Source organism: Abrus precatorius, unplaced genomic scaffold (assembly GCF_003935025.1).
Source record: "Abrus precatorius isolate BTA unplaced genomic scaffold, Abrus_2018 Scaffold6, whole genome shotgun sequence".
In the NCBI taxonomy this organism is placed as follows: Eukaryota; Viridiplantae; Streptophyta; class Magnoliopsida; order Fabales; family Fabaceae; genus Abrus; species Abrus precatorius.
This window is the reverse complement of record NW_020874406.1, coordinates 22,496,730-22,519,164: the sequence shown is the minus strand read 5'-3', so window position 1 is coordinate 22,519,164 and position 22,435 is coordinate 22,496,730. Positions and strand designations below refer to the sequence as shown.

Below are 22,435 nucleotides of genomic sequence, written 5' to 3'. Positions count from 1 at the left end.
AAAAGAATTTTCTTACATTTGTATAAATTTAAATTTTTTTAAATTAATTTAAATTTTTTATTTAATTTAAATTTAATAATTTAATAAAATAATAAATTATAATACATCAAATCAGTTAGTTAAATATAAATTAAATAAAAGATGTAAAAAATATTAACACGTATTTAAAAGTGTCTGAGGACAAAATCGACAATTCATCTGATGTACGGTGACGTTTGCCCATTATATTATGCGACATGGGACCCACCTGCCAGAAAAATTTCATTCTTACTTTCTTTTCCCAAGCTGATAAACAAAACCATAAATATGCACGGCTTTAATATATATATATATATACCAGTTTATTTACAATAAATTTTGATAATGTATTATAAGAAATATTTAGTAATTTTACCAAACATTTGATGAAGTAGGTTTAATTTTTTTATTTTATTTTATGAATATTTTATTTTATTTTATTTTTTGGAAATTTTGTTAATAAATGTTTCAAGAATATTGGATAAGCAATGTTTTAAGAAGATTAAATTGTATTTATGAATAATTAAAAAAAAACAAATTGTCTTCTAAAATAAAAAAGAACTCAGCTTAATTTTAGTACTTTTAAAAATTAAAATATATATTAAAAAAAGACATTTAATATGTATAATGATATTTTTCTATTTTAATCATTATTTTCTCATTTATATCAATTAATTAAATAAAAATCAATAATTCCTTTTAGATTTAAAAAAATTATTAACATCTTTATACTACTAGTTAAATAAATTTATTTAATAATTGAAAATATTTTATATATAAGAGGAGAAAAATCATAACAGAGCATATGGTTGGGGAACTAGGCGTGGACTTTTTGCTGGTTTTTTCTTCATCAGATCCACCAAACCAAACCCAACACACAGAATCATCAATCATGTAGAAGCAGATTGTAGACACAACCCAACACAAAAGTTTCAAACTTTTCAGTCTCTAAATTAAGAAACACAAAAAGAAAGAAATATATAAAGTTGGAAATTTTTCCTTTTTTTCGTTCTTTGGAAACACAGACAAAGTTTGAAGCTTTCTTTCAAACCAACTTGGATGGCCGGCGGCGGGGAGCAGCCACCGCGACCCACCATCACTCTTCCTCCACGTTCCTCTGCTTCTATGGACACCCTTTTCAATGGTGGTTTCAGTCCTGGTCCCATGACTCTTCTCTCTAGCTTTTTATCTGATGGTGATGATTGCAAGTCATTCTCTCAGCTTCTCGCCGGAGCTATGACTTCTCCGGCGGCCGGGGCTGCCGGCTTGCTTGATTCACCTGCCTTCTTTTCACCTTCTCAGGTATAATTATTACACATCTTGTACTTATGCTTTCAGCTTCTTCTTTCATTGCTTTTTCAGTCATCAAACATGAGAGTATTGTATAAAGAGAAATGCTAGCTTCCCATTTTCTAACTTACATCTTTTAATATGTTCTTTGTTATAAGCTTTAATTTATTAAAATTTACAAAAATTACGTGAAAATCGTTCGGTGAACAACAAGAGTTTGTTAAAAAAAGGTGTATTAAATATATGTTAGGGAACCATTTTTTAACATTATTTGTTAGACAAATCGTTTTCTTCCTTCTCATTTTCAGTTCAGACAAAGCTTAAGTGTTCTATTTTAACTTTTGTTCTTTGGGTGTGTCTTGCCACTTTCATTTTTAAAGTATTTTTTTTTTTAAAAGTAAAGATCTTTTCACACTGCATGTTAAATTTGGACACATAATTTTAACATTTATAAATATATCATCCAACATTTAATATTTTTTTATATTTAAAAATATATGACTTGTCAAATAAAATAATATGATGAAGTGATTATTAATTTTATGTTAATATGCAATTTTGTAAAGTTAATTTATTTGGTAAAACCTTCAACAGTTAGAATGGACAACAGACACACTTCTGATCTCCCATCAAAATTAAAATTTAGGCCAAACCCATTTAAGCCTCCTAAAATATAGGGTTTAGATTTAAAATTTTCGGTCCAAATTATTTTGATTTTTTTATATTTGATTCGTTCAGACATTTCATTAATTGGATAGATTTATTTAACTGCAAAATACAAGTTTAAGAACTTTTATTTTGTGACTACAATAAGGAGCAAATTTGTTTTGATCCGGCCTAATTAAGCTCAAATCAATCTTTATTATATGATTTAATGTGGTGAAACTATAATTTTAACTAGTGAGCAACGTTAAAAACCCCTTAAGATACTGTAGGTAAGTTTTATACATTGGTTTTTGAGTAATTAAGCAAGCTTTTACTCAATTGAGCAAGTGTGAACTATTTGTGTTTCGTTTGAGTTCATACTTTATAATTATTAAGGGTGTGGAGAAGGTGCTAAGGCGGTAACTAATAAGCCTTCAATTGGATTCTAGGAGTCAGTTTTCATGGTCATGAAAGTTGTGGCTATTATCAATGAGTGTAGAGTTATTGAATGCAAATACTTAATTTCTTTCTATAATTTTTGTGTGCAATTTTGTTTTTCTTTTTTCGGGGGATTCTTCATAATGGTTGAATGAAGATTACTATAACGTGTAGAATGGAGATTAACATTGAGTTTGAAGGCTGCCCAGAAGGAATAATTGATTTATACATTACATGGTATATGAGAGCCAAGTAAAACAGTAAAATTAGACTTCTGAGTCCACATTTTTTAAGTTTCAATAAAAGTGAATAAGGGTGTGCTTTTCTTTTCATAGAACGGAATCTTTGTCGAAATTATTAATTGTATTTTATAAGTAGTAAGTTATAATTGTATTTTATAAATCAAGTTACGGATCAGTATAAGCTGGAAACTCCAACAGAAGTTTATATCATGCTTGATATTGTAACTTCTAGTACAAAAATTACACAAAGTCAAAATAAAATAGTGGAAATTTCTTGATATTGTATTTCCTGGATATGTTTGAACATGTCAAACACACCTGAAGCCGTTCTCCTACCCATTTGTTAAAGATTCTATAAGTATACAACCTATTGTGTCCCTCATTTTCATAACATATCAACTTCCTCAATGTCTTCGACTTTTATATATTTATTGCTGGCCAATTTTTAACTTTTATGCTGAAATTGGCCGGCTTCTTAATGAGTGGGTCTATAGGCAATCCCAATTACTTATTTTAAACAATGAATGGTACTACAAAATAGTTGGATCTGTCTTGAATAGGATTTGATTTTTGTTAACTTGAAATATAAAAATGAAAAATACTTGTTCCCAAGTTTCATTTTGTTGACTTAATGCAGAGACCCCCCTGTACATTTGGAGTTGGCTTGTGCTAACTTTGCTTTTTATAAGGAATGACTTTATGGCAAGTGATGTCTTGACTCTTAGATATGATTGTTAGGTTGGAAGGAGCCTATAATATGAAGGGAAGATGTGTAAAGTCAAGTTGCTATTATCTGAGAGTAAAAATAGTGCAGATCCTTGAATTGATATTGTTACTGAAGATAGAGAATTTTTCTGTTGTATGATCAATCATCAATGTCTAATACCTAATTGGTTGGAAGCCATCCAGCTATCTCTAAATAATAACTTTGAACCTATCTAAGTAAGTGTTTGAAACAATTAAACTGAATAGAATATAAAACCAAAAATAACAGATGTTAAATGCTATAATTAGGGTACAAACAATTTTTTCTAGGCCAATTAAGATACAAACAATTAATAATAATAGTTCAAGTTTATTTCCGATCCTCTGACTTATAGTTTTATTAGAAAATTGTAATCATTAGTAGAATATTTATTAAAAAAATGTTAAACTCAAGTTTTAAGACTGAGTTTAGGTATATAATAATGGTAAGATTTTATTAGAAAAATAAATATTTATTATACTTTTATTTTTTTAATGTAATAAATGTGTTCTTTTTTAATTAAAACTTACTATTTTTAAATACTTAAGAGTGAAGTTTAACAAAACTCTATTTATTACAGTGTGCATGAGGATAAATGAATAACAAAAAAAAAAAAGGCTACTTGTTGGATTATATCTAGTATGTAAATCTACGTGATAATGAAAGTTTTATCGTATATACGATTTTGAATTGCAACAACAAAGCCTTATCTTATCAAGTTAAGTTGGTTATATACTATGAAGCACGAATACTCCTCTTATTTGAAGTGTCAGACACTTGTTAAACATATGTTAGACACTCTTCGTTAAGTGTTCAATTAAAAAATTATTATTTTTTTGCACATACACCTGAGCCAGTATTTTAGAATAGATGAATACACACAAGTATTATTAAATTATTTTTTTAACTTTTAAAAACCTTAGCTTAAATTTTAATGTAAAATATTAATAAATGATGTTTTCTTTAAATTTTTTTGGAACACATGATCATTAAAAAATTATATAAAACTTAATATATTTGTTTGAGAATGTGAATATGACATAAATTTGTATTATTTTGAGATCTATTTGTAAAGAGACCAAGTACTTACATAATGTCTCTTAACATTGTTTTTGAAGTATACATGTAAGCGGTGTCCTATTGGAGTCTGTGCTTGAAAGGTTACATGAATCAGTGCGACAGAATACAGGCACTCTTTGTCAGCATACACAGTGACATATGATGTTTTTTAAGTGATTATACTGTCTTCTTATTCTCCTAACAACTTGACTTGTATGGCATGTAGATGTCTTTTGGAATGTCACACCAGCAGGCCTTAGCGCAGGTCTCAGCACAGGCCAACTCAAATATGCATATCCAAGCTGAACATTCACTGTCTGTATCAGTATCACAAGCTACCTCTTTGACACAGGTTCCTGCAACTACTTCCAATACTACACAACAGCTTATGCCACCCTCAATGACAGAATCCACTGATTACCCTCACTCTGAACAAAGATTACAGCCTTCTTCATTGAATGTTGATAAGCCAGCTGATGATGGCTACAACTGGAGGAAGTATGGGCAGAAACATGTGAAAGGTAGTGAGTTCCCTCGAAGTTATTATAAGTGCACTCATCCAAATTGTCCTGTGAAGAAAAAGGTTGAGCGTTCACTTGAGGGTCATGTAACTGCAATTATTTACAAAGGAGAGCACAATCATCAACGTCCTCATCCTAACAAGCGCTCAAAAGACACTACTTTGAATGAAAATTCAAATGTGCAAGGGAATGTAGATTCAACTTATCAAGGGATAACCACAAACACAATGTCCAAGATGGATCCTGAATCAAGTCAGGCAACAGCTGAACATCTATCAGGAACGAGTGACAGTGAGGAAGTAGGTGATCATGAAACTGAAGTGGATGAGAAAAATGTTGAGCCTGATCCCAAGAGGAGGTAAATTATATAAATATGTTCTTGCTGGATAATCATTTGTCTTTTCGGATCTTAAAAGTGTTGTAATTCTGCAGAAATACAGAAGTCACACACTCGGATCCAGCTTCTTCACATAGGACTGTCACTGAGCCTAGAATCATTGTGCAAACAACAAGTGAAGTTGATCTCTTGGATGATGGGTATAGATGGCGAAAATATGGGCAGAAAGTTGTCAAAGGCAACCCATATCCTAGGTGATAATGCTTCTCCTCCACATTTGATTGCATCTTTTGAACTTTTATTACTCAGATTTTAAAAACTACTATCCAATAAAATGCTCCATTGTTCATATTTATTACTCAGATTACTATAATTTGGGTGCATTTGGGTAACAACTTACCATAAGTTTGATCATAAAACTTACTGACATCATCTAAAAACAACTTATTTTGATAAGTGATATGAAGAGCTTATTGAAATAAACTAGAAAGAACTTATGAAAGTCATTAAGTTATTTTCGTAAGCTCTTTATAAAATCTTTCAAGCGCATCCTTTTATTTAATATTTCTTTACTGCATAGTGCATTTACATGAGATCCTTCTATTTGACTTGTCTTGGAAAAAAGTGCTTATGCATGTTAATATGACGTTTAGGAGCTATTACAAATGTACAACCCCGGGTTGTAATGTTCGGAAACATGTAGAGAGGGCTTCAACAGATCCTAAAGCTGTCATAACAACATATGAAGGAAAACATAATCATGATGTACCAGCAGCTAAGACTAATAGCCACACTATTGCCAACAATAATGCATCACAGTTAAAATCACAAAATACCAATCCTGAGAGGCATAGTTTTGGCAGCAGAGGAAATGGTGGCAACGAGCAACAGCCTGTTGCACGTCTCCGGCTGAAGCAAGAGCAGATAACTTAGGTTCATAATGTAAGGCTGGAAGAATTTGCCATAATCAGTAATGAAGAATATTTCTTGGATCACAAGTCATCTTTGTTTTGATGCTCATTTCATTCTTTTTTAAGTGTAAGGCCAAAATTTTGATCAAGGCCTATAAGTGCAATTCCAAATAAAGAAAGTAGTTCAACGGTATTGTCTTCCAGTCTTCCCTACATTACCACTTCCTGATGAAAGAGGTAAAAGAAAAAGGTTAAACAAGTGAAGTTTGCAGATTGAACAGAGGTTTTGGATGATGCTGTACTAATTGTGCCTTTTATGTACATTGAAAATGTAAGTTATGTTGCTTCATGTGCCTGTTCATTATTTCATCTTGTAATTCCTTGCTCTATGATATTTTGCTCAATAACGTGGCAAAAATTTTGGACCATGTACTAAATTTCACTATAGGTTCCTCCTCCGTCCTATATTTTCATCTCACGTGGACTTATCTGAAAATAACGGAGTTTTTTTAATATATTTTATGGAATTTCAATTTTGTTTGTTTTTAAAATTATATTGACCTGGCATTTTTATTTTTCTTCTTTTAGGTAAATCATTTACTTGCATTTAATTGCGTAATTGCACATGGTGTCATGTAATGTCATGGAGATGCATTCATACGACACTTCAAAAAATTAAAAAATGAATAGCACGACAAAAATGACCTCAAATTGACAGATAGTATTTTGACAAAGGGGATCAATTAAACAATTAAAAATATTTTAAAAACAAGATATTAATGTATCTTAACGAAATTTTAAAGAAAAATGTTGAATTACTTTACTAGTATTTTAAGGGTATTGAATAGAAAAATCTATAATAATTTTATAACATTTTTTATTTTAATTAATTTCCAAAACTGTGGCTATTTAGTCAAAATGTCCATCTTTTGACGAACTCAAACAAAATCAGAAAAGTCAAGAGACTAAAAAAGTTAAAAGAAGGCACTTGATGGAGCAGAAAGCCAACTAAAGGAAGAGTGGGACTTTGAAACTATACCCAAAGGGGGAAAATTCCGCACACTGCCTTGAGATTCAACCATGACCTTCTACATGACAAAAATTGTCAACATAAACGGTGAAAGATAACTCATGATAATTTTTTGCGTACTCGGTTGCCAGAATAACCTCAGCACATTACTATCAAGTTGGTAAAGGTTTTCTTTTACTAGTCAATTAATTAAAATAACTGCAGAGGAAAATTAACAAAACTTTCTTATGATTGTTGGCAATCAGTTATTTATTTGTAGATGGAGGGGTGGAATCCAAATTGGTATTCTTGTCTATTTTTGTTGCATATAGGTATTAGCAAATTAATTATTTCGTACTTTCAACTTCTGTCTTAAATGGACATTACAACATTCAACGTCAGTTCTTATTATCCTTCCTTCCATGTTAAAATAAATGATACGGCACTAACAAATAACAATATTTCTAAATTGTGGGCCGTAAAGTTCCACCGCAACAAGTAGGCGTTTTTTACTCTGGCACTCCTTTTTTTAAAAATAATTATTTTAAAAATAATTTGCAAATCATCTATTCTGAATTTAATTGTTGAAACACATTAAACTTATTTAAAAATTAAATTATAAAATAAGTTGAGTAATACTTTCAAAATTGAATTTTTAAAAGTAACAATACTTTTCTTGGAAGTTTGAAGAGAGGAAAAAGAAAGAAAAGTGTTTAAAGGTAAAGAAGAAAAAAGAATGGGAAGAGAAAGAAGGAATTAATATAAAACCTTCAAATTGAAAATTGATTTTTGATTGTTTATAAACTATCCACTTCTTTTCTAGAAACTCTCAAATAAAAAAAATATTATAAATTTTCTTCCTTTTCTTTCCCTCCAAAAATCAACTCTCAAACAACAAAGATACAAATAAAAAAAATGAAGAGATACATAAAGAAATTCCTCGAGTAAAAAAGGGGCGTGGCATGTGAGCCCATTTGATTTTACATTGCAAATGGCGTTTGCTTTTAAACACGAATTACGAGAACAAAATGGTTGATTGTGTATGACAAATAACGAAGCACGTTAAGATAAAAATTTTCGGTATGGTTCAAATCTGCATAACCAGACATGGCTCGTTTCGCCGAGTCCAGTTTCGTTGCTGATCACCTCAGAGTAGATTCCAGGAATAACTGTTACTCACCCCTCTTCCACTCTTATAACCATTTCGGCACCTGAATCGTATTTGGAGAAACCATTTCAACTTTGTCCCCATTTATTATGCGTCTAGTACGAATGGTATCGTTAATTTTGATTAATTCATAGATAAATTTTATCTTTTAAAGAAAAACTGCTGAAACAACTTTAAAATATACACTTAATCCAAATCCAAATATAACCGACACCTTCAAGGAACGAGAGGATCTCTCCCCTCTCTAGTCTCAATTTTTGTTTTAAGTAATTATTGAAACTTACACAGATTACAAAAGTCAAGATGTTAGTTTCCGTATGAATAGAAGTTTGTACATTTGAGGGAATAGCGTTGAAAGAGACAGAAAATTGTAATAAATTAATAAAAAAAAAAATGTCAACACCATTTAATTAATTAATCTAAATATGCACCGATATTAACACTCTTAACATACTTTCTTCCATATAAGTTACTCTCTCCGATCTTTTTTATAAAAAATAAAATTAAATATACAAATTATTAACTATACCATTTAATATTATGAATACTTTTAGAAAAAAATTTATATTTATAAAAATATAACAGACCTTTTAAATTCTAGTGATTTAGTTTTTTATTTTTTATAAAAAGGACAAGAGGAAGTATTAAATAACACCTTGTTACTATAGTAGCATTTTTTAAATCAAGATTGTACACACCTCCCATAATTTGTGTAAGTATCTTTTCCCTAGGATAATTTACTCATAGATCCGTTCAAAATTTGACTATGCTATACAAAATATCAAATGTGATCAAATATGCTTGCTCCCTAACATAAAGATCATGTCAACTCTCAATCACTTCACAATTCCTGTATACTGAATCTGACAAATAGTTCATAAAAGCAGGCAAGAATAGATCCCCTATCGTAATAGAGTATACTTGCTTTTAAATTAGACAAATATTGCAAGTATTAGACTTCTACAGATGAACACTATAAATAACAAAACTAAGGGTTGATTTTCAACCAGATATTTTGTGGAGACAACGAATGATATAACCTGAAAAGTAAACCAGTAACAAAAATTTTCAATTCTTATCATAAATAACAGGTAAGCCACATTACACGCAAGGGTATTGATAATCCTTTGTCCACTTTACCTAGTGGAGCTGGTCTAGTAGAGAGTGCTCCTCTTCAGAAGCATTGATATTTGGTAGCACATAAAAAGTATGCGCTTCATGATTGGAAATGGCATAAGATGACAATTGCAACACAAGGGACTATAAGAATAGCCAATCAAAACTAGAATGGTTAAAATCAAACATGTATGACTAACTTGGTCACTGGATCCTCTGCAGCAGCTTTTCAACCATTATTCTCTGCTGAACACCACTCAATGCCTCTGAGTTCATAATTGCATTAGCTACGATAATAGTTGTGGATGGAGATGATGCATTGACCTAAATGAAACAATTTTTAAAAGGAAAGATGAAATTAGTTGAATTTCTCCCAGTTCTAACCCATTAATGACGGTCAAGCATATACACCTCATATTAGACAAATCCATTTAAAAAAGCAAAGAAAAAGAACATAATATGGCACACTAGAAATAGAGGGTGTCTGCATACCCAAACACGTCCATTTAAGCCAACTGCTATCTCAAAGGACAGTTTCTTCCCTAAAGTATCAAGTACTGGACATGTGGGTGAGCTGAGAAGCCTACAGTCAACACACAAACTCCCGTGTTAAGATCTGTTTATGTTATGCATTGGCAGCAAAATTAAATTCCATAGACATACATCCTTGAGAGACCAGTTGTACACTCAAACATATAGCCATCTTTTAATACCCCAAATTCTGCTGCTTTCCCACTGGCTGAACAAACACCAAAACAAAATAGAAGGTAGAGAGTTAATAAGTCTGCAAAAATAGGCATGGGAAGAAAAGAACTTGAAATGAGATCAAGAATAGGACCTACCGTCAGTGCATGACAGCTCAGGATTCATTCCAGGGTTTGCTTTTACAACTCGCACATAAAGCAAAGTCCCAACCTGCAGGTGAACAATTAGGCAAACCGAAAATACAACCTACAGAAACATGATAGACCAATAGTGCAAAACATCATTTAACATCCAGAGGGGAATGACAAATCAAGTGCTAGCTTTCTAGCCAAAAATCAAATATGTAAATGATTTTTAACCTTTATCTCTTGCATGAATTAAAACAACATATACTCTTAGAAGACTTAATCAGGTCAGCCAATGTGTCTTTGGTAATCTGTGTGGGCAGCAGCAAAATTCAAATATGATAGTCAAATACATTTAATTGAAAAAGCACTCCCTGCTTCATACTCATGGTTGTATCTGTTAAGAAACTTGGGCCTAACTCACTCCCAAAAACTAGCTCATAAAAGGAGAACTATCCTAGCTTTATAAGGAGTATTCTGACTCTATTCTTAACTAATGTAGAATATCTTAACATCCCCCCTCATGCCCAGGACTAGACATCTAGTGTGTGAAATTTGCAGGATTAGACATCTGCACGAGTGGACCCAACAAGGCTAGACATATGTGGGCAGCCCAACATTCAAATTGAATAAGTTATGATACTATGTTAAAAAACTTGAGTCTAACTCACTCCTAAAAGCTAGCTTATAAGAGGAGGACTGCCCTAACCCTTATAAAGAGTATTTTGACTCTATTCATAGATCTGTTCACGATTTTGTCTAACAAGCACACTGCTGCACATTGTCCTGACAATCATTTTATAAGGGCGACAATTTTAGTTAAAAGTGATAACTAAGAAATCATTTAGCCTGAGAAATCAAAAGAGTGCTAACAAATGGAATAAAGTATTTGAAAACGCAACTTGAACAATGTTAGAATCTATTAGAATCTTGTAAATATAGTAACTGTATATTTTGTAATTATGTACTCTTTTCTATAAATTTGAATCACTTTGTTGTGCCCAAAAATACACGAATTTAATATTTTTCTCTCAATATGATATCAGAGCCTATTCAGTTTGAACATTAAACTGTCCACAGATGCCCAGTCCTATTGGGTCCACCCATGCAGATGTCCAGTCTTGCAAATTTCATGTACCAGATGTGCAATCTTAAGCGTGAGGAAGATGTGTTAAGATGTCTCACATTGATTAGGAATAGAACCAGAATACTCCTTATAAGGGCTAGGGCAGCTCTCCTCTGTCAAATTAAAAAAATATTTGGCCAAGAACTGTGTGTCCTTCTCATTCAGATTGCTCATATAAATACAGTAATATTACAAGCTGTAACGTTGATTTCAGCCCAATAAATCAGCTAAACTACCATATATACATTTATAGCTAATTATGTTAAATAAAAGAATAACCTTTACAAATAATTGTGCAATCAATCCCATACAATTCTGTTTTCCATTAATTCCGTTGACATCCCCCCTCAAATTGATGCTGGTAAATCTACAAGCATCAATTTGCCAAGTAGAAAATTGTGTCGTTGACGTGTCAAGGATTTAGTGAAAATGTCAGCAATTTGAACAGATGTTGAGACATGTGGTAGATTGATGACTCTTCGATCATAAGCTTCTCGAATAGAGTGGCAATCAACCTCGATGTGTTTCGTCCGTTCATGGTAAACTGGGTTTGTTGCAATCTGTATGGCACTGGTGTTGTCAGCATGCAATGGAGTTGGTTGTTCTTGAGAGAATCCAAGCTCTGTAAGAAGACCACGCAGCCATATAATTTCAGAACAAGCGGCAGACATTGCGCGATATTCTGCTTCAGTGGATGACTTTGAGACTGAATCTTGTTTCTTACATTTCCATGAAATAGGAGCATTTCCTAAAAACATACACCAGCCGGTAGTAGATTTTCGGGTGTCTGGACATCCAGACCAATCAGCATCACTATATGCTTGGAGTTGCATTGATGAACCAGTAGGAAAAAATAAACCACGCTTTGGAGTGCCAAGGAGATATCTAACGATTCGTTGTGTTGCTGAAAGATGGAAATGCCGTGGAGATTGCATGAACTTACTTACTGTATGGACAGCAAAAGAAATATCGGGACGAGTGATAGTTACATAGATGAGACTTCCCACCAGCTTGCGATATTGAGTGGGATCATCTAGAAGGTCACCTTCATCTCGTCTATATTTAACATTAACTTCTATGGGAGTGTCAACAGGGGTTGCATTTGTGAGTCCAGCTAGCTGTACCAAGTCTTGAATATACTTTTGCTGATTTAGAAAAATGCCTTCATGATGATAATGCACCTCTAAACCCAAAAAATAAGTGAGTTGGCCTAACTCTTTCATATGGAAAGTTGAATGCAGTAGGTGTTTGATTCTTGAGATAGCATCTTGATCGGAGCCAGTTACCACAATGTCATCCACATAAACGAGAAGCACCACAATTCCTTGAGGAGTCCTTTGTAGGAAAAGAGATGGATCATACTGACTTTGAGTGAATTCAAAACCAAGTAATGTCGATCGAAACTTTTCAAACCATACTCTTGGTGCCTGTTTCAATCCATATAAAGATCGTTTTAGTTTGCAAACAGTATTAGGCGAAGGTGTAGGCATACCATTAGGAAGTTTGATGTAAACTTCCTCCTGAAGATCACCGTGAAGGAATGCGTTTTTGACATCCATTTGATGTAGCTGCCAAGATTGTGATGCAGCAAGAGCAAGAATAGTGCGCACAGTTGTCATCTTGGCGACTGGGGCAAACGTCTCATCATAGTCTAGTCCATACTCTTGCTTATTTCCAAGCACAACTAGACGAGCCTTATAACGATCTATAGAGTCATCCGAACGCAACTTTATAGAGAACACAAACTTGCTTCCCAAAGGTTTAATAGATGATGGACATGGGACTATGTCCCATGTTTGATTTTCTTCCAAGGCGAGAAGTTCAGCTTCAATAGCTCGCTGCCAACATTCATTCTCCATGGCCTGTTTATAAGATGAAGGAATAGGAATAGAAGATAACGATGCTGTCATGGAAGTGATATACCTTTCTGGGGGCTTACGAACGCGTGAGCTGCGTCGTAGAGGAGCCGATTCTGGTTCTAGTTCTTCTACTGGACCAGCAGCCAAGGAATCATCTTGAGGGGGCCCATGAGAGTCAATTGGTTGAATGTGAGTGGTAGTACTACGTCTTTTGTATGTCAAGAGAGGTTTAGGAGATTGTTGACCTGCATGAGAGTTGGAAAACAATGGCAAAACAGAAATCGGAGAAGCAACATGATCATGATGTGATGCGAAAAAATATGTATGTTCTTGGAAGATGACATTTCTAGATACCCGAATTCTACGAAGGTTAGGATCATAACATAGAAAGCCCTTTTGATGAGGAGAATATCCAAGAAAAGCACATTGAACAGATTGTGCAGTGAGCTTGGTGCATTCTTGTGGAGGAAGATGGACATAACACACACAACCGAAGATACGAAGAGTGGAGTAATTTGGTGGGTGACCATGTAACCGAGTGAATGGAGATTCATTACCTAATGATGGAGATGGCATTCTATTTATAAGATGGACTGCAGTGGAAAGGGCTTCACACCAAAAACGTGAAGGCACATGAGACTCCAATAAAAGGGTGCGAACAACATCTAGCAAATGGCGATTTTTTCTTTCCGCTACCCCATTTTGTTGTGGAGTTGAGGGGCATGACCTGTGAGATAAAATGCCATTGGATTGCAAAAATTTCTGAAATGAGTGTGACATGTATTCACCTCCATTATCAGAGCGAAATATTTTTATTTTTGATGAAAATTGGGTCTGAACATAAGCATGAAAAATTTTGAAAGTGGAAAAAACTTCATCTTTTGATCGCAAAAAATAGACCCAGGTGAAACGACTATAATCATCAATAAAAGTTACAAAATATTTGTAATTAGCATGAGATATAACTGGTGCCACCCCCCAAACATCACTATGGATGATATCAAAAGGTTGTGTTGTATGAGACTGATGAGTTGGAAAAGCAGAATTTTACTCTTACCAAGCTTACAAGGAATACAATCAAAATGAACAACATTAAGAGATGGAGTGTGTTTATTTCCAAGAAAACCAGATTTTAGCAAGTCATGAAGTACATTTGCGTTTTGATGTCCAAGACGCTTATGCCACACTTGGTAATCAACAAAGGCAGAATTACAAGAAACTAAAGGCAAAGAAAGACTTGGAGGTAATGAGAAACGGATTGGAAAAAGACGTCCAACTTTAGGCCCCTTCGCGATGATCTTCCCTGAGTGTTGATCATGCACAAGACAACCAAATTGTGAGAATTGTACTTGACAATCATTTTCGACTAATTGACCAACTGAAATTAGATTACTAGTGAGGCCAGGAGAGACAAAAACATCTGTGAGAGATGAAGAAATATCACCCGTGGCTGTGATAGGCAATTGATTTCCATCAGCGGTATGTATGTTGAGAGTGCCCAAATATGTTTTCACATTTGTAAGAAATTGAGCATTGTTGGTCATGTGGTTGGAAGCCCCCGAATCAAAGTACCAAGATGAAGAGGATTTACCTGAGATTCCTAAAGCAGAGAATGCTGAAATAATCATCTGTTGAACCATTTCAGGAGTCACCGTTGAAGTAGTAGCAAGAGGATTTGGTTGAACTGGTACTGCATTGACTGAATTGTCAGGAATAGATGAATCAATTGCGGCGGTAAAGGCTGTGACATTTCGCTTTGGTGGCCTTATTGTGCATTCCTTAAGAATATGTCCATGCTTTTTGCAGTAGTTGCAGAATTTTTTTTGGGCAATTGGAAGCATAATGTCCAAATTGCTTGCAACAAAAACATTGAACAGCACTCATGTCATGACTTCTTGACTTCCCTCGTGCCACATATGCCATTGGAACAGTAGATGATTTTTGATCTGCAATGATGAACTGTGTATGGAGGCGTTGTTCTTCACGTAACAGATCATTGAAACACGCATCCAAAGATGGTACAGGGTCACGATGCATGAGATTGGACCGAATACCTTCAAAGTCAGATCTCAATTTCATAAGAAATTGATCTCGTTTAGTCGTTTCATAAATAGTTTGTACTGAACTTAGACCTTCAGAAGTTAAGTCTGCATAAACTATATCAGTGTACTCAGCCCAAAGATTCATGAATTAAGAGTAAAAATCAGAGATGGAGAGACTATCCTGTTGAAAGGAAGCTATGTCGTGCTCAAGCTGGAATCGTCGTGCAGTGTTCTTTTGACTGTAGACTTTTTTTAAGTAATTCCACATTTTGGCTGCTGTCTTGTAAGGACGAAGATTCAAAACAATGTTGGGGTCAACGGAACTAAGGACCCAGGCCATGACCTGAGCATCTTTGACTACCCACTTGGCATGTTCAACCTTATCTTTGTCTTTGTCAGGGATTGGAGTGTTGCCATCAACATGACCCCACAAATCTTTTCCTGTAACGAATATCTCGAAATGGAATGACCAAGCTGAGTAGTTTTTGCCGTTAAGGCGAACCAACAGGACATCGTGCTTTTCGATAGACATGGAACTAGAGTAATCTGGACTGGGAAGCAAATGACCGAGAAATAGAAGTGAAAAAAAACCGAGAACGTAGGCGAGGTTCTTGGATCGTAACCTAAGCTGATACCATGTCAAATTAAGAAAATATTTGGCCAAGAACTGTGTGTCCTTCTCATTCAGATTGCTCATATAAATACAGTAATATTACAAGCTGTAACGTTGATTTCAGCCCAATAAATCAGCTAAACTACCATATATACATTTATAGCTAATTATGTTAAATAAAAGAATAACCGTTACAAATAATTGTGCAATCAATCCCATACAATTCTGTTTTCCATTAATTCCCATTAATTCCGTTGACATCCTCCTATGAGCTAGCTTTAAAGAGTAAGGCCCAAGCTTCTTAACATGGTATCAAAGTATACGAGTGTTTTCCTCGGGTACCCACGATCTCAAAAAGGATACAAGTGTTATTCTTCTACTCTTCGCAAGTATTTCATCTTTGCTGATGTTACTTTTTTTGAGTCCATTCCATTCTTTGAGCTTAGAACATCTACATTCGAGTTTTCCCCATCCACGATTGCCCCTATTTCAATCCTTTTCTGTCCTCCAGAGGAATCTCCATCCCCTCCACACCCATCTCTTCCAACTTTGCAGGTATATCAGTGTTCTACTCGTCCTATATTGCAGCCACCGAGCACTAACACCACCATGGACTCACCTTTGGAGCCACCTCTTTCACCTCATCTTCCGGTCCTGCCCTCTGAACCTTACATCTTCATTGCTCTTCGATAAGGTTTACGTTCTACTCATAATCCTTCTCCTTATTATATTTCTCTAAGTTATTATCGTCTTTCTACTTCCTATTATTCTTGCCTTTCTTTCTTGTCCTCTATTTTTATTTCTAAGAGTGCAAGTGATGCATTTGCCCATCCAGGATGGCAACAAGCTATGCTAGATGAGATGTGTACATTATAGAACAGTGGAAGTTGGGACCTCGTTCCTCTACCACCAAGAAAGTCAATTGTTGGTTGTTGGTGGGTGTATACGGTCAAGGTTGATCCAGACAGCAAGGTGATCAGCTTAAGGCCCGTCTCATTGCCAAAAACTATACTCAAATTTTCGGGTTGGATTATGATGACATTTTCTCTCCCATGGCCAAATTGTCCTCTGTGCGACTATTCATGTCCATTGCTGCCATACGTCATTGGCCTCTCTATCAATTGGATATCAAGAATGCTTTCTTACATGTTGATCTGCTCAAGGAAGTCTACATGGAACAACCTCCTTGCTTTGTTGTTCAAGGAGAGTCCTCTAGACTTGTATGTCGACTGCAAAAAAATTTATGTGGCCTCAAGCAGTCACTCAGAGCATGGTTCAATATTGTGATTCAACAGTTTGACATGACTCAAAGTGAGGTTGATCATTCTGTCTTCTATCGTCACTCACCTTCCGGTCGCATCTACTTGGTTGTTTATGTTGATGACATTGTCATCACAGGTAGTGATCATCGTGATATCACCCAGGTGGAGCAGCATCTCTTCAAACATTTTCAAACAAAAGATATTGACAAATTCAAATATTTTTTTAGAATAGAAGTAGCACAGTCCAAAAATGGAATCATCATTTCCCAAAGGAAGTATGCAATGGATATTCTGAAAGAAACAGGAATGTTAACTTCCAAGCCAATTGACACTCCTATGGATCCCAATGTCAAGCTCCTCCCTAATCAGGGAGAGTCTCTTCTAGATCTTGAAAGGTACAGACGATTAGTAGGAAAGCTGAACTACTTCACTGTTACCCGTCCAGATATCTCATTCGCAGTGAGTATAGTAAGTCAATTCCTCAACTCTCCATGTAAGGAATATTGGAATGAAGTAACTCGCATTGTTCAATACATCAAAGGAGCTCCAGAAAAGGGTCTTTTGTATGAAGACAAAGGACACACTCGAGTTGTGGAGTATTCTAATGCAGATTGGGCAGGATCTCCCATAGATAGAAGGTCCACCTCTGGATTCTGTATATTTGTCGAAGATAACCTTGTCTTTTGGAAAAGTAAAAAGCAAAATGTTGTAGCCCTGTCCAATGCAGAAGCAGAGTATCGAGCTATAGCTATAGCAAGTTAGGAGCTTATATGGCTCAAACAATTGCTTCAAGAACTAAAGTTCGGAGAGGTCACACATATGTCACTTATATGTGATAATCAAGCCGCCATGCATATTGTCTCAAATTCAGTATACCATAAAAAGACAAAGTACATTGAAATTGATTGTCACTTTGTTAAAAAAAAAGTCATATCCAGAGAAATATCTACTAGTTTTGTCAATTTCTATGATCAACTAGCAAACATATTTACTAAGTCACTAAGGAGTCATCGGATTAACTACATATATAACAAGCTTGGTGCATATGACCTATATGCTCTAGCTAGAATCTATTAAAATCTTGTAAATATAGTAAATGTATATTTTATAATTATGTATTCTTCCCTATAAATTTGAATAACTCCGATGTGTCCTAAAATACACGGATTCAATATTTTCTCTCTCAACAGACAAGAATGATCTATAGTTAAGAGAAATGCCAATATATTCAACTATGTTTTCCTTTTCAAACAAGGATATCCAGGCTGATAAAGAATAAAAGCTTTAATCCAAGCTCCATTGTTAATAACAACCCTATTTGTGACTTGACTCTTTAAAGCAACAACAATAAAAGAAAATGACCCCAGATTTTATATACAGAAAATGAAATTTTACTATTAAAAAGGAGGAAAAGTACAGCTAATAAGGTGAATATGGTACAATGCATGATACAAATCCCTTCACCTTTATATAATTATTTATATTAATAAGAGTCAATGACTACAAAATGAAACTATCCTTTACTTTGGGTGCACTTTTGGTGATGGCAAATACCATAAAGCAAAGCAATTAAAGAAAGCTGCAGTAATTTGAGGTAGACAAGGATACCACAGAAAGAAATAATTAAAAATGTTTTATGACTTTTATCTAAACATACTCAGAAATTCAGAATAAACATGTTTCCACATGTCATCAGAAAAGTACTCAGCATGCAGAGATTTACACAAAGTAAACATAAAGTATTGCATTGTTCTACTTCTACGAGTCATGAGAGATACCAAACATAATTTATGCAATTAGCAAACAGACATAAATTATGCACACCTCAAACTTAGGTATATTTCTTCTAGTTCCTCCTTCAAATGCAAGCACTGGTAAAAATGCTAAAACTGGTCCTTTTATGTCCACAAGAAAGTTCTGCAAAACAATAACTTAAGATTTTTAATCAAACCATAAAAAGAAACCCAGGACTAGGTATGAAACAAGTTTAAATTATTTTCAAGTAAATAAAAAGGCTACAACAGTTGACATAGAACTAAGCAATTCACTCATTCTGTATTTCTCTGGTAAATTCCTATTAAATATCTTAAATAAAAATTTACATGCTATTGGTGAAGAATCTTAAGATAAAACCACCCTTGATTACCAGCAAATGCTTGTGTTTCTGTAGGCAAAAGCTAATGGTTTCAAGGAATGGCGATACCACCACGCCATAGCTAATTCTCAATTTAGTTCTCACCTCAATCCTCAATAATAACTTAATATAGTAGGTATATACTATAGAGCCTACCGGAGTCAACAAGAAAGTAAAGCAAAACTGAAAGACTAATAAGGATTGAAAGCTTGGACAACAAAAGTAGAAAACTTCCTTACATCTGATCTGGAGTCTACCACAATTCCAAGAACAGAATCTTCTGCATGGGGCACATACTGTACAAAACAACAAAATCAGAATATGGAAGAAAAAAGATAGGATTGTTTTGTTCCTCAGGGAAAACATTCAAATCCAACTCTGTATGTAACTATGTATACTGGAATGTAAATTACATAACTTAATTCAATGCTCAAAAAAGTTAAATAAAACTTATATGCATCAGGAGATAGTTTTTTGCCAGAATGCAAACTGCTATTAGTCACAACAGCAAGAATTTAACTCCCATATATGAAATAAAAATATGTACGAATTAAAAACAGAAAAAAGTGCACACACCTATAGCCTAATTTTGTGGCTACAATTGAAATTTTCCCTCATTCAAGAAGGCATAAAATAGACCCAAGGCTTAGCAAAAGGTAGTTCTACTAAAAATATTCCAAGAATAAATGTAAAATAAGCACATGCTTGATTTTAAGGCATATATTAATAGCTATTGCAGTAAATTCAAGGAACTCTGAGAAAGAGGCATATTAACCAGTAACACTGTAAAATCAACATTGTCATGGCAGTCAAAGCCATGCCTTTACACATTAATAGATAGATCACGACCAAACTATCAAACTCACCCTTTTCTGAGAATTTTCAACCCAGTATTTATTCGGCTTTGAAAATCTTAGCTTGCCAGCCTTCATTACAGAAATCACATCACAATCCTAAAAAATTGATGCAAGTGAGAATCCATTACTATTAACAGAATGAACAAAATGCAAGAACTATCATGCATTATTTCCTTTTTGCTTATAACATGCTAAATGAGGCGATGAATAAACAAATAAGAAATTAAGAACGACACCCTGAAATTTCAGTTAATGAAATTGAGTTTTGTATCACTTCCTCCCCAAACAAATATGTATACTTATGTTGACCAAAAGGATTTAAAATTTTGAGAGAGCTGAGCACATGAAGATATAAACACGGCATCCATCCATTCAGGAGTGTGCGTTCGTGTGTGCGCGTGCATGTACCCATTCATAGAACTACTAAAAGAAGTGAGAGACAGAAAGTAGAATATTAATGATTATTAAAACTGAAGACCTACCTGTCGTAGCCCACCTCCAAGTTTAATTGTCTGGTTTGTCATGTTAGATAGGTCAAGAACCACATCTCCAGGACACTACAACCCATGACATAAATTTCAAAAAAACAATGTTCAACGTTGTATCCATGGACACACAGATAAGTAAGGGCAAGAACAAATCACTCACCACTAATTGGTCTACTAAGTCTGTAGAGGATTTACTTTCCATTTACTGATGCAGAATAAGTGCCTCTTAAGAAGCTCCAACAACTTATTTGCAACTGCAAAAACCATTTAGCATCCAAAACTTGAAACCCTATGTAAAATGACTATTATTCAACGTATAAATTTTTGCAATAATAGAACAAGTCTTGTAAAGTATTTTAAGATCGTAGAAACACAATGAATAGCTATGCAAAGTTGGCAACAACATTGCCGTGTTGAGCGAGGACTGAAGAGATTATGGTACCTACAGCTTCCGGTGGCGGTTTCGGTCGGAACACTGGAAGCACGTTCAGTCTCAGCGCGGGTTAGGGACGCAACGTCAGGGATTCGCATCTATATGATTTTATAAACCCTTTCTTTTTTTCCTTTTTATTAAACAAACGACTTCGTTTTGATGTTTAAAAAATCATAACCTAACTTTACCCTCTCTTTTTTTTTTCAGTTTATCAAATTTGGGTTGAGTTAATTTATTTAAGAGTAAAATACAGATTTATTATTCAATTTTGTGTCTTCAATATATTAAAAAAAAACTTATTTTTTTAAAATTTATTATTCAATTCAACTACACTCGAGTTAGCTTATAAGTCTTAGGTTTAGGTTCACTGATTTGTATTGATTCACATGCACATTTAATCTTACAACTAGATTGATTATTTGTCACATTGATTAGTAATCTTTTGTATAACTAAAATACGAACGCAGGATATGTAAGGACAATGTTGTATTAAAAATAAATATGAATACAATACATTTTAAACAATCAATGATAAAAAGATTAGTATGTATATGTAGTAAATTATTTTATCACAAAACCTTTTCGTTATCAAAACATGAATCACAAAAGACGAATTTGTCAATTGTGAATCAAAAGGATTGAGTTGAATAAAATTGAAGTTTGGGAAGTATACTTTTAGTTTAATAAAGTCTAAGAATCAATTAAAATGAAATTAAAGATTAGGGCATTTGATTATAAAAGGGACAAAGTTTAGAGATCAATTGAGGTATAACTAAAGTTTAAGATGTTTATTTGTAAAAAAGGTAAAATTTACAAGAATTATGTAGTAATTCTCTTTTTAAATAACAAGAATACATTTTTTTTAATTTGTACTTTTAAATATGCCTTTAAGCATAATTTTTATGTAAAAAATTATCTAGTAAAAAACATTTTTATACAAGAGTAAAAAGATATAATTTAACTATATAATCATATATAATTAAAATTAATTTTTTTAATATTACATGTTTATTCAAAAAAAACTCATATATATATATATATATATATATATAAATTCCTATATTTTATATTTCAATCTTAAATATTTCAATAAAATTAATAATTAATATTTATTTATCTTACTTTTACATAAAAATAATTTTGTTATTTGATAAGTGGTTATTTAGATGTAATTTTTAAATGTGCTCATTTGTTTAAATTTTAAAAAATAGAAAAAATATAAAAGCATATATTTATATTTTAGAGATTTTATATAAAAATACAATTTATTTTTTTTTGTTTGGTTACGTTTT

The 22,435-nt window shown here is 33.5% G+C and overlaps 2 protein-coding genes across 8 annotated transcripts; one reads left to right on the top strand and one right to left on the bottom strand.

The window, feature by feature from the left end:
- Positions 1 to 821: 821 nt before the first annotated feature.
- LOC113869971 (probable WRKY transcription factor 4) lies at positions 822 to 6,751 on the top strand. 3 transcript variants are annotated; one of them, XM_027506552.1, is made up of 5 exons: positions 852 to 1,320; positions 4,664 to 5,316; positions 5,391 to 5,549; positions 5,949 to 6,265; positions 6,333 to 6,662. In XM_027506552.1, the coding sequence occupies exons 1-4, from the start codon at positions 1,078 to 1,080 to the stop codon at positions 6,226 to 6,228; spliced, it is 1,335 nt and encodes a 444-aa protein (XP_027362353.1). In that variant the 5' UTR covers positions 852 to 1,077; the 3' UTR covers positions 6,229 to 6,265; positions 6,333 to 6,662. The 3 variants fall into 3 exon arrangements, with proteins under 3 accessions (XP_027362352.1, XP_027362353.1, XP_027362354.1); XM_027506553.1 differs by lacking the exon at positions 6,333 to 6,662 and having other exon boundaries at positions 4,664 to 4,702; positions 4,790 to 5,316; positions 5,949 to 6,228; XM_027506551.1 differs by having other exon boundaries at positions 822 to 1,320; positions 5,949 to 6,751.
- Positions 6,365 to 21,233, bottom strand: LOC113869980 (putative exosome complex component rrp40). 5 transcript variants are annotated; one of them, XR_003505511.1, is made up of 12 exons: positions 21,153 to 21,233; positions 20,871 to 20,964; positions 20,705 to 20,779; positions 20,232 to 20,318; positions 19,605 to 19,661; positions 19,056 to 19,148; positions 10,342 to 10,414; positions 10,163 to 10,238; positions 9,992 to 10,082; positions 9,700 to 9,823; positions 9,524 to 9,597; positions 6,365 to 6,431 (listed from the first exon to the last, which is right to left on the bottom strand). XR_003505511.1 is itself a non-coding variant. In XM_027506563.1 (11 exons), exons 2-10 carry the CDS (start codon positions 20,910 to 20,912, stop codon positions 9,704 to 9,706), a joined length of 714 nt encoding a protein of 237 aa, XP_027362364.1. In that variant the 5' UTR covers positions 20,913 to 20,964; positions 21,157 to 21,221; the 3' UTR covers positions 9,031 to 9,423; positions 9,700 to 9,703. The 5 variants fall into 5 exon arrangements, 1 of the variants encoding a protein (XP_027362364.1); XR_003505510.1 differs by lacking the exon at positions 6,365 to 6,431 and adding an exon at positions 9,196 to 9,423; XM_027506563.1 differs by lacking the exons at positions 6,365 to 6,431; positions 9,524 to 9,597 and adding an exon at positions 9,031 to 9,423 and having other exon boundaries at positions 21,157 to 21,221.
- Positions 21,234 to 22,435: the final 1,202 nt, after the last annotated feature.

What these genes read in the sequence shown, in the direction of transcription:
- LOC113869971 (XM_027506551.1), top strand. Translation starts at nt 1,078, where the DNA reads ATGGCCGGCGGCGGGGAGCAGCCACCGCGACCCACCATCACTCTTCCT. An exon ending in CCTTCTTTTCACCTTCTCAG is followed by an intron (nt 1,321 to 4,663) that starts GTATAATTATTA and finishes TATGGCATGTAG; the next exon opens with ATGTCTTTTGGAATGTCACA. An exon ending in GAGCCTGATCCCAAGAGGAG is followed by an intron (nt 5,317 to 5,390) that starts GTAAATTATATA and finishes GTAATTCTGCAG; the next exon opens with AAATACAGAAGTCACACACT.
- LOC113869980 (XM_027506563.1), bottom strand. Translation starts at nt 20,912, where the DNA reads ATGGAAAGTAAATCCTCTACAGACTTAGTAGACCAATTAGTG. An exon ending in TTGGAGGTGGGCTACGACAG is followed by an intron (nt 20,319 to 20,704) that starts GTAGGTCTTCAG and finishes TCAATTTTTTAG; the next exon opens with GATTGTGATGTGATTTCTGT. An exon ending in GCTTAAATGGACGTGTTTGG is followed by an intron (nt 9,824 to 9,991) that starts GTATGCAGACAC and finishes TGTTTCATTTAG; the next exon opens with GTCAATGCATCATCTCCATC.